This window comes from Achroia grisella, unplaced genomic scaffold, assembly GCF_030625045.1.
Source record: "Achroia grisella isolate CSIRO2021 unplaced genomic scaffold, CSIRO_AGI_Agris_v1 utg719, whole genome shotgun sequence".
In the NCBI taxonomy this organism is placed as follows: Eukaryota; Metazoa; Arthropoda; class Insecta; order Lepidoptera; family Pyralidae; genus Achroia; species Achroia grisella.
Genome location: NW_026713002.1, coordinates 632814 through 645207, shown reverse-complemented (window position 1 = coordinate 645207; position 12394 = coordinate 632814). Strand labels below are relative to the sequence as shown.

The 12394-nt window shown below is 37.4% G+C and overlaps 1 protein-coding gene across 17 annotated transcripts in view; it reads right to left on the bottom strand.

The window, feature by feature from the left end:
• Nucleotides 1-12394, bottom strand: part of LOC131850278 (gastrula zinc finger protein XlCGF57.1-like) — a 71261-nt gene that overhangs the window by 44957 nt on the left and 13910 nt on the right. The window contains exon 5 of one of the 17 annotated variants that reach the window (XM_059200482.1): nt 1439-2796. The exons of 12 other annotated variants lie outside the window; for them this stretch is intronic. In XM_059200482.1, the coding sequence (XP_059056465.1) occupies nt 1739-2796 (1058 nt within the window). In that variant the 3' untranslated portion in view covers nt 1439-1738. 4 more of the 17 variants (XM_059200481.1, XM_059200479.1, XM_059200485.1 and 1 more) reach the window with 4 other exon arrangements.

Here is a 12394-nt window from a genome sequence, read left to right as displayed (position 1 = left end):
GAAGTCATGAAATTTATGGATGACCTATAATGATAAGAATTATCAGAACATAAAAACAATTACTTCTGCATGTTACTGGCATTTGTGTTATTTTTAAATAAATATTTTATAAGAAAACTATATTATTTTATATAACTTTTCTCCAACGATTCTTTTCATCTTGAAAACAAATATACATATTGTGGGGACAACCCAAACACCCAGACTACAGACAATTTTGAATAGTACATTTCTATAATTTCCCTGGCCAAGATTCCACCCCAGAACCTAGATTACTCAAAGCAACATGCCACAGCAATAGTGTGTTTAGACCAAAATAGGATAGCTATTTAATCAAAAACAATTTTAATATTAGCTTATTTATTAAACACGATTCTCACACTAGAACAATTAAAAACGATAACATAAACCTTACACCACTAAAATATAACTAATAAAAAGAACCACAATAGCAATTCGGACACAATTAACCCATATATACATTTAAACATATAACTCAATGGATCAAAACGATTAAACAATTATTTATACAGATGACCACCATATTCATAAGTTTTATAACAAGACATTGATTCAAATTAAGAAAAGGGCTAAAAAGATGAATCTATCAATCAAAGTATCTGAATGTCTATTAGACTCTTATGATATATCATTTGATCGCCATTAGTGCGGAGTGCATGAGCTAAGAACTGTTAAAAACTCAATATAAGAGTACAGTACTTTACGATGTAAGTGCATGATGGTTATAATACAAGCGGCGTAATTTCAGTCCGAACCGAAGGCGATGCCGTAATAGAGCCGAGTGTGTTATATACGCACGTATATCGACGACGTTTTTTAACACACTGATTTCTAATAAACTCAACCATAAAAGTGTAATGCACAATGTTGCCGTTTTACTTTTTAAAACTTCACTATTTACGTGATTTTGAACTGATTTTTATACATTGAACATCATACAACATATCTACAACAAATTTTATGAATACGGAGGTTTGTATAAATAATAATGACAATAATAGGCGAGAGACGAGGTACTCCACGCAGGCGATTTGTACAAATTCTAACATATATTTGTCTATGTAGAAATTTACAATGTCACTCATATATAACAATATATTTAGCTATTAAATAATACATCATTACAAATTATTTACATGAACATAACATAAAAATCTTTGCTAAAGTCATATATTTTATACCCGGAATTTTTACATAGAATTTTTTTTTAATTTAACAAAACTTTTGTGCCACATTTATATTTTATAAACAAGTTACAAATATAAAACAATCATTATAAGGTAAACATTATTGCACAAATCGTGGTCACTTTCATATACAATTTGAATTTTCTACGTATTACGTGGTTCTATTGAAATTTTATAAATCCAATATTTTGAAAATTGTCTTCAAAGTATTAAAGGATGTACAGAGTGTAATAGAAGCATTCGAGATTTTTCCTTTTGATATATAACTTGAAGTGGAATACGTACGCATGTTAAATAATAAAAATACCATATGGTAAGACGACAATAACATTACTCTGTCAAGTGAAAAAACAGTAATTCCAAAAATAAGTAAAAAATTATTCTTACAATTTACTCGTGGCCGTATAGAAAAACTATAGTTATTATCACATTTTGAGATATTAGACACTCTACGAGGATATTCACATATACATGTTAAAACTGTTCCATTGTTAAGCTCTACTCAGTAAATTAACATTCCAAATCGAGCTTTATTTATTCGCAGCAAAAACCATATCTGCATGATAAGTCCGCATATGAGATTTCCATGTAACATTCTGCGTAAACTGTTTATTGCATATTTTACATGAAAACCTCTTGTGCTCGCTGTGAATCCACATGTGTTGTACTAAATTCCTTTTCCTTGCGAAAGACTTCATGCAAACGGTGCAAGGAAACAATTTCTCTTTCGTATGAACCACTCTGTGTTTCTCCAGATTGGTTTTGGTGTCAAATTTGCGGCCACACGAACAAGTGAAGTACTGATCTGTGTGCGTTATTTTGTAGTGAACCCTGTAACGCATGCGATCTGGAAACACTTCATTACATTCTAAGCAATGATAAGTCTTCTTTTGAGCTCCGTGCAGTTGCGCTCTATGTGCATCTCTTTGGGTAGCCGTCATGAACCTTTCCCCGCAATCTCTGCATAAGAACGACCAACATTTAGGCGAATCATTCAGATGCTTCCTCTTAGCTTCTAAGGTCATAAATGTCTTTTTACATTTGACGCAAATCCGCTGATCACCTATATGTGAAAGCTTCATGTGTTGCTGTAAAGACGATGAGGTAAAATAGGATTTTCCGCAAGATTCACAAGTGTGTTTAAGGTAATGCGACTGAGTATGTCGACTCAGCGCTCGCAGTGTGGCAAATTTTTCACCGCACAACGCACACGATCGCCTCCCGCCCACAAACTTAAACGGTTGCACGCCTAAATCATACTTCTTTTCCATTTTCAAGTCATGAGCTGATATTAAATGGTCAGCGAGAGGTTCCAACTCTTCAAACGTATGACGACAGAGGCGACATCGAAGATCGGTTATATCCACTTTTATATACCCGTCTGGTATGTGGGCGAACGCGATACGTATTTTTACTTCTTGGTGTTCGTCATCCATGTGCTTCCGGAACTGTGCGGGGTCATCGAAAGACTCCAGGCAATAAACGCACACCATAGAACATTCTGGAAGCTTGAATGGGTACGCTGTCGAATATCCGACAATAATCTGGGCGTTTCGTCGTGCTAGCGCCATGGGCGATAGGTTCAACTCTAGAACAAAAAGAAACGGGTCTCGATCAGCATCTGCGTCTGGTGCATTCTCGTTTCGTTATTTTTCAGATAAGAAAAATTTCATAATTGTTGCTAGAGCTAGAGATTTACATAAAAGTATAAACCAACGCAGATGTTTTTATTTAATTTTCACATGATTAGATATAAAAAGAACCCAATACGATGTTCTATCTTTAAAATTTTTCTTACACTCGAGACACGAATAAGTACGTCATCGCATGTTTCAAAGCGCTGGTAGCATACTTTGCAAAAATGCGTCCAAATGTTGCTCTTTCTTCCAATGTTTTAAAAGTCTTTTTACACATTATACATAAACGTTCATCGCCATTGTGCGAGTTCTTAATGTGCGATTGTAAGGACGATACTGTAGAATACGATTTGGCGCGATATGCACACGTAAACTGGGATAAACGTGTTTGAGTGTGTCTACTTAGAATTCCAAGTGTCAGGAACTTATCATTGCACAGAGCACACAACCACTTTCCTTTCAGTAGCTTGAATTTAGTCAGTCTTTGAATGGAGCCTGAATAAGTGTTCAGCGATCTCTCCTAATTTCTCGTGCGTCAGAACAGATTCTACAGCAGGGATCTGTATTCTCTGTGGAATAAAGTCGTAAATTTATATAGCTTTATTGCTAAATTATATGCTAAATTTCTTTTCCTCGGTATCGAATATGCTAGTCGGTTGGTAGGGAGGAATGAGAATATCTGGATGATAGCTTTTCATATGCGTCCTCCAGCTGACTCTTTGATTGAACTGCTTATTGCAAAGAGTGCATTCAAATCTTTTGTGTTCACTATGGATCCACATATGTTGAGTCAAATTCTTTTTTCTACCAAATGACTTCGTACATAATGAACACGGGTACAGTTTCTCTTTTGTGTGTACTACTTTATGTTCGTCGAGACCACGTTTGTTATCAAACTTCAACTCGCAGAATGGGCATGTGTAGTGATTGTTAGTGTGAGTTATTTTGAAGTGCACGTGGTACTTGTTGCGGTCTAAGAAGATCTCACTACACTCCGGGCACACGTAAGACTTCTTCTCGACCCCGTGTGCTTCGCTCAGATGGACTTGCTTCAAATTCCATGTGACGAACCTCTTACCGCACAAATTGCATAAATAAGACCAACATCGAGGAGATTCATTCAAATGTTTCCGTTTATCATCCAAAGTCTTAAAGGTCTTCCTACATTTCCTGCAGATCTTTTCGTCACTAACATGCGTATTTTTAATGTGCACCTGCAACGAAGATGCCATAGAATATGATTTACCGCAGGATTCGCAAGTGTACTTAGCAAAATGAGTCTGCGTGTGTCTGCTCAAAGTACGAAGCGTGGAAAATTTCTCGTCACATAAAGCGCATATCCACATACCCTTAACCAACTTGAAAGGCTGCAATCCTAAATCATGCGATAGATTAATACAGGTTTTCGAATGTATTTTCAATAAGTGGTCAGCTACCTGTCCCAATTTGTCAAACCCTTCCGAACAAATTCGACAACGGAGATCAGTGCAATCGACCTTAATGTACCCTTCAGGTACGTGGCCGAAAGCAGACCACAATGGAAAGTCATGGTGTTCGTCCTCCATATGTTTTCTGAACTGCGAAGAATCCGTATAAGTTTGGTAACAGTACACACATGCCATCGTATCTTCTGGTAGCCTAAAAGGATATGCCGTTGCGTATTGTACAACGGTCTCAGCGTTCCGCCTCACGTAGTACATTGGTTCATTTTCTAGAACAAAAAGAAATGTTCCTTATCAGATACTTGCTCTTTCACTAATTTTATTTCTATTATCCCTTCGTTTTCATTTAGCTCTGACTAAGCCTATTTTGGAGATTTTATAAACATGTCTAATTATCTTTTAAAACGGAGAATAATAATTTTAAGTTATTATTCTTTCCTTCATCAACAAATTGGCTAGTTGACTGATATGGTGGTATATATATCTCCGGATGATATGACTTCATGTGTGTTTTCCAACTGACTCTCTGATTGAATCTCTTGTTGCAGAGTGTGCATTCAAATCTCTTGTAGTCACTGTGTATCCACATGTGCTGGGACAAATTCTTTTTTCTTGGAAAAGACTTCGGACATACAGGACACGGGAATAGCTTTTCCTTTGTGTGCACTACTCTATGCTCGTCCAAACCACGCTTCGTCTCGAACTTCAAGCCACAACACGTGCACATAAAGTTGTCGTCCGTATGAGTAATTTTAAAATGCACTCGGTATTTTTTCCTATCCAAGAATACACCACCACACTCCGAACACACGTATGTCTTCTTCTCGGTTCCGTGTACTTGATTTAAATGAGTTTGCTTCAAATTCCACGTGATGAATCTTTCACCGCACATGTTGCACAAGTGTGACCAACATTTCGGGGTTTCCTTTAAATGTTTTCTCTTATCCTCTAAAGTGCTGAAGGTCATTTTACATTTCCTACAAATCCTTTCGTTTTCTATATGAGTGAATCGAATGTGGTGTCTTAAAGTTGTGATGGTGGCATATGATTTCCCACATGCCTCGCACGTGTACTTAAGGAAATGACTTTGAGTGTGCCGACTTAGTTGTCGAAGACTAATATATTTAGCTTGGCAAATTGCACACACGAACCTGTCATTTTCTAATTTGAATGGTTGTATACCTAAATCTACATTAAGGTTTATTGGTCTTTCGTGTAACAATACCAAATGTTTGGCAATGTCTTCTAAATTTTCGAATGTTTCTGTACAGATCCTACAGCGAAGGTCTGTGCAGTCGGCTTTGATGTAACCCTCATTGCAATGCACGAATGCCATGCGCACATTAAAAACTTCGTGTTCATCATGCATATGCCTCCTATACTGGACTGGTAGATTGAAACTCTCGGCGCAGTATACACAGACCATCACTTCCTCTGGCAGTCTGAACGGGTACACGGTTGAATATTTCACGATAATCTCGGCGTTCCGCCTGGCGATGATATAACCATCATTTTCTAGAACAAAAAGAAATGCCCTTGGTCATTTGACGGTTCTGTTTGATTATTTCTTACGTTAACGATTATGCTGTTTTAACGACGTGTTATCAAACAGTTGTAGTCCAGACTTGTTGATAATATTTATTCTGTAATGTCCCGTCACTGTGCGCAGTCTTTTATATGATCGATTGATTTATGTTTAGATATTACTTGTTATAAGAGGTGTTAAGTTAAAATGACCAGAATAGTGATGGATATGAATGAATATGATTGTTATGAGACGTTTTTCATTGCAAATGTCGATGGATGTGGATTGATTATAATATATATTAATAAGAAATACAAGTTGAAAGACCAACATTGTCTCGAAGGAAACACTAAAGATAACCTAAACTAAAGCTAACTCTTCTGAAACATGTTTCACAGGCCGTAAAACTGTATTTGCGTGGCTGTATGTTAATTTTCAGGAACTCAAGACGGAGTAATACAATCTTATTTATGTGTACTATTCCAAGCTGCTTGGCAAGCATAATAATAGCAGCTGTTTGTACATTCATTCATTTTTAGGACGCATGCAACCTACTATCATAGTGCTACATGCTTCTTTAAATGCCTATTAAGCTGAGATTTGCAAGAGAACTTTAATCCACATTGCATACATAGAAATTCCTCTCCAGAATGCTGCTTTTTGAAGTGGTCATAAAAATATTTTCTGTTCGTAGTGGACAGATCACATATTGAGCAATGGTAACTTTTGCAGACTGTATCATGTATTTCTCTCATGTGGCGATGCTTTAATTCCCAATTTGGGAATCTTTCAGGACACTGAGGACAACAGTTGGGCATGCAATGCTTCTCCGTTCTCTGATGAAGTGACTTCGCCTCCATCGATGAAAAAAATCGCCGACAACGTCTGCATTGCACCTTAAATTCGTTGTTATGTTTAGATTTTACATGCTGTAACAATCCTGCAGACGCAGCGTAACTCTTTCCGCAAACTTCACATATGTAATTAAGAAAATGCGATACCGTGTGTTTGTTTAAGAGTAAAAGTGACGGATGCGTCTTATTGCAGAGCACGCATTTCCAATTATACTTGTCCAGCAAGTATGGCATAATTCCTATCTCAGAATCAATATTAATAGCTTTCTTATGAGAACTCAGATGTTTAAGAGCATCTACAGTACCGCGGATGGGTTCTGAGCAAATTCTGCAGGATAACTCTGAAATATCGACTTTAACATACTCCTTATTAGGTAAATTGGTGAAAGCCATTTTAAAGTTGAAGGTTCCATGTTCGGAATGCATGTGCGTGCGAAATTGTTTGGGACAGTCGATCAGATCTCCGCAGTAGACGCAAAATAATGATTCTACTTTCACGCGGAATGGATAAGCTGTCGTGTATTTAATTATTAACTCGGCGTTCTTCCGGACAGGATCGCGTAGCTCTAGAAAGGAAAAAAAAGCTTTGTACATATATCTTGTCAACATGCTGACAATATTTAATATAAACAATCTATATATCCATATAGGAATACAGAGACTATAAAGCCTGCTGCACCCTTGGATTATAAATCGCTCGACTAAATATTTGCAAGCATATTGTTAGTTTAGTGGATCAGGCATTATGCGGCAAGATATAGTTCTTTATAGACAGGGAAAAGATAAAATGGGGTTATCATTTTATCTTTTCCCTGTCTATAAAGAACTCCATTAGTTATGTAATATTAATAATGACCTATTGACACTTGAGTCTATTACTCTTGTGCTTACGACATAACTGTACAGAACGAATATAGTAACAGACGATGATGCAAAAGTATTTTCTTTCTGTAGGACTAATAGAGCAACGCTAAGTGATACACTATAGCACTAATAATCTACAGCTTTTCTTAGTAAGGCGTAGATTTTTCCTAATTGTACGGATAATGATTCGAGTCAAATTTAAAACAGTAAAACTCTTAATATTCTCATATGACAAAAAAGTAGCTCTAGTCGAGTTTCTTGTCAGTTCTTCTTTAACTGATGTACCTAGCCGAACAGTACGGTAAGGGATATAATAATAAAAAAATCAGGATATTTAAAATACCAGTAAATGTTCAAGTTAATAGTTGTGTATAAAATCGTTTAACAGTGAATGGTGTTTTGAGAATATCTTCATCTTGAAAAGTCTAAGGCAAATAAAGGCACTATCTTCATACCTGGTAATAATGTTCCTCATTGAAGTTTACAAGTGAAAGGTAGCCTATCAATATTTTAAAGGCCTGCGCAGATGTGGAGATTATGTTTGCAGACTATAAAACTCCCCTTTATAAGGCCGATGGCCTCGGTGGTCTAGCAGTGTCTCACACCGCCTTAGTTCCGTTGGTCGCGGATTCGATTATCGCACGGTACACACATTTGTATTCATGACTACGATTGTTTGTATCGGTCTGGGTGTTTTCTATGTATAATATATATTTACGAAAAATTTATATCTATGTATTTGTATCACTTAACTAATGCCCATAAGACAAGCTTAAGCTAGCTTAACTTGGGTCTAGATGGCGCTGTATGAATTGTCCTGAGATTATTACCTACTTATATCACTATTTAACTTTTTAGCTGTGTTCAAGTGTGAAGCCAGTGAGTCTTCGGGCAATGGCATCCACTCAAGATGTACACTATGTTTTTTGGAGTGGAAGAAGATGGGGCAGTGAGTCTTGGGGCAATGGCAACCACATGAAATGTTCCACGGTACACTATGCTTTTTTAACGCCACGATGTAAATATAGTTAAACATTACTACTACTAAACTACTACCATCATGTAGGTCTCCAGCTTGTATGACATTCTAAATCCATAAAAAAAACTATGCAACGCCGTATCATCCATTGTACACATTACATAATTTATATTTATTCATTATTACATACGTATGTCCACAAGGTATTTATAATATTGGCCTCAAATAAATATATTTAAACTATAGTCAATTATACTTATTTGGTGGTTAGGTTATATTGGTGGTTACATTATACCTCGGTGGCCTAGCGGTCTAGCACACTGCTTTACGACCGATGGTCGCGGGTTCGGTTCCTTGCACGGCACAAACATTTGTTTTCATGAGTATAATTGCTTGTATCGGTCTGGGTGTTTCCTATGTATAATATGTATGTATTTACGAAAAAATCTATGTATATGTATCAGTTATCTAGTACCCATAACACAAACTTTAGCTAGCTTAACTTGGGTCTAGATGGCGCTGTGTGAATTGTCCTGAGATTATTATTATTATTATTTACGAATATTATTTCGTTTCTATACTATGTAAAGAACCATAAAAAACTGTTTAAAACTATATTTATCTTCCATTGGTAGTATAATTAAAAATTGCTCCATTAAAATACTTCTACATTGAAGCTTGTCTGTGTGTATATATTTAATAGCCAAGTTTTCTTTATTCCGTCACAAAATAAATTCCATTCCTGTAAGTTTCCAGTGTTAACTGAATAAATAAATAAATACCACAGTCCCAACTAATCCGTAACCATAACTCTAGTTTAGTAATGTGCTTCGGTTGAAGCATAGTTTTACTAATTTTTTGCGTGAAAGAGTAACAAACATCCATACATACAAGCATTTTCGTTTATAATATTACTAAGATTAAAAATTTTAAGACATATATGGTATGGAAGGTGGCGGGAGCTCCACCGACAAGAGCACAGCTCTTAAATTATTTAATTATAAATAACACACAACTACGTTGGCTAGGGCACGTGCACAGAATGGACCCCTCTCGTTTACCACGACGCTTTCTGCTCGGTGCAATAGCGAAAGCAAAGAGAGATGTAGGGAGGCCTTAAATTGCGCCAAACGTGACATGGCCACATTTCAAATAGACCACCGTAGCTGGGAAAAGCTCGCAACCAATAAATCAGATTGGCGCAAACGCGTAATGGAGGGTCGAAGGGTTTGCGATGATGCCTGGCTTCAAAGGCTTGCTGACAAGAGACGGAAGCGCCACCTAGGCGGCTCAGTACAGACTACTGCCAATAGTTTCCCTTGCCGGGCCTGTGGTAGGCCATGCCGTTCTCGTATCGGTTTATACAGCCACGAAAAAAGCTGTTCACGGACCACTACGCCATAAATCGTCTATAATAGACGCATAGGCCATTATAGAAGTATAAAAACTTGCATCCTACGAGTATGCCCAAGGAGTCTTTGAGGCGGCCGGTCATAAAAAAGAACTGAAGCCAAAACCATTCTCTCATAATATAAATTTGAGTGAACGATTTGATGATGTGTTGTACGCTGAAGCAGGATTATATTAATGTATTTATTAAATAAAATTACAGAGCAAACGTATATATAATTTAATTTCCTAGGAGACAACAGATTGACAATTAACAGTTGCGCTCGCAGCTTGCATACGGGCAACCTGTTTTTATGTATACAACATACTTATCTCCATTACACTCAATAATTTAGTACTAGATTATTACAATCTAAAAGTTATCAGATCTTTATAAATTACCTATATATATTACTTCTAAAATAAAATGTCATATATACATTAGCCTATCCATTCCACTACACTATACATCCTCGATATAACAACCGTATTTATAAGTTATTAATCAGCCTGCGTCCTTATATATAATTTAATGATAATCATCTGCTTCGTCCTTATCTCATTCATTTGTGGTCGTCGTACTATGTTTTTCACTTCCATTCATCCCTGTTCGCAGTCATCTCGTTATTTACTTCCTTTCTTACCATATCATCTTTCACACAGTCCATCCATCTCTTTTTCGACCTTCCTTGGGCCTTATAACCATGTTCATTCCTGCAGTAAATGCCAACCAATATATAAGTAATTTAATATATAATTTAAATTAATTACAGGCAAAGCTAACACACGTAAAATATACAGATTAGGATTTCACAAACGGATATATTTATAGTGACGCGTATTATTTATTGTACCTATCTACTCCACGATTCCTCTCAGTCACTCAAAGGTTGACTGGGAAAAATCCTTCCTTAGGGATAAATCCGCCATTGAACGCATTTATTCTATAAAAAAATATACATAATTTATGGTACAATAAAGTATTACAAACTAACGAACGAAATCTAATCAGAAAAATAAGCAGCTCTAGTTCTCTAGCCTAAGAACTTTCCAACGACCAACATTATTGAAGAGGACGTCTTCGACGCGCGATTTTCGCTGACACTGTATTAGTCTAGATCAGATATTAGGGGTTCTTAACCCTTCAGGGATGAGGCATTTGCCCATATTCGCGTCCTTTTGTGGACCTACAGCGCAAGCTACCTAAATGATACAAAAAAACCCCTAGAAACCATCGTGGTAAATGGCCATTTACGCTAACTGACTTGACTTCCTGCTTATTTTAATCCACACTGATGCTCCGCCAGCATAAACCCTTAGCGCAGGCCGAAGCATCATTCCATTATCATCCATAATAAACTCCATCTTTAAGGGTCAATTTGAAAAAAAAAAATTTCTCAGATCCGGCGGCAAGTGAATCAGATACTATGCTTCGACAAATGTCGCTTCAAACGATACAACGACAAGAACTTCATACCGCAATGTTTGCAAACGGCACAGTCGGCCGAATGTTGCAGCTTAAAATGGTCGTAGTAGGCGTTCTCGCTCGTAAACGTCATATCACAATCACCACAACGGTACGTCCTCCTCGACTGACCATGCAGCGTCTCCATGTGCCGCTTCCTCGTCTTCCAATCGAGGAACCTCTCGTTACATTTATGACAGCAGTAGGGCATGCACGACTTCTCTACTCGACGGTGTCTCTCCTTAGCCTCCATCGTGGGGAAGACTTTCCCGCACTTTTTGCACTCCACCTCGTAATCCTGATGCTTTGACCTCATATGTCGCAACAATCCGGTACTGGCCACATAGCTGCTACCGCAAACATCGCAGACGTAGCTCAGAAAATGCGTTATCGTGTGCCTGTTCAAGTGGAACAAGGACGGGGAGTTTTTGCTACAAATTGCGCAATTAAATACGTCCTTCTGCAGATAGTAGGGCATTATACCAAGCTGTACTTTAGTGTTTATCGTCTGCTTGTGCATTTCGCTCAAATGCGCAGCCGCTGCGTCTAAAGATTCCAAGTTTTGCTTACACAATCTGCATTTCAGGTTCGTGAGGTCCGCTTTAATGAACTCCGCTTTGGGCAAGTTGTTGAACGCGACCTTGTAACTAAACATGTCGTGTTCCTCGTCCATATGGTGACGGAACGCCTCCGGGTCATCGTACAACTCCTGGCAGTAGACGCACAATATGGACTTATCATTGACCCTGAAGGGGTAGGCGGTTGTGGAACGCATGATGATGTCCGCGTTACCTCGCGTTGGGTCATGACACTCTATAAAAAGAAAAACGTCCATTGTAGCGAGGCGAGTGTTCACTGATGGAGATATTCAGTGGATATATACAGCAGCAAATATAATTTAATTTGGTTTTCACCACAATTGCACGTTAGACATAACTGTTACTTAGCAACAAGAACACTAAATATTGATTAATGGATTATACTTTTGATTCTAAAACCAATGTGCCTAATATTCACGATTTACATTTCTT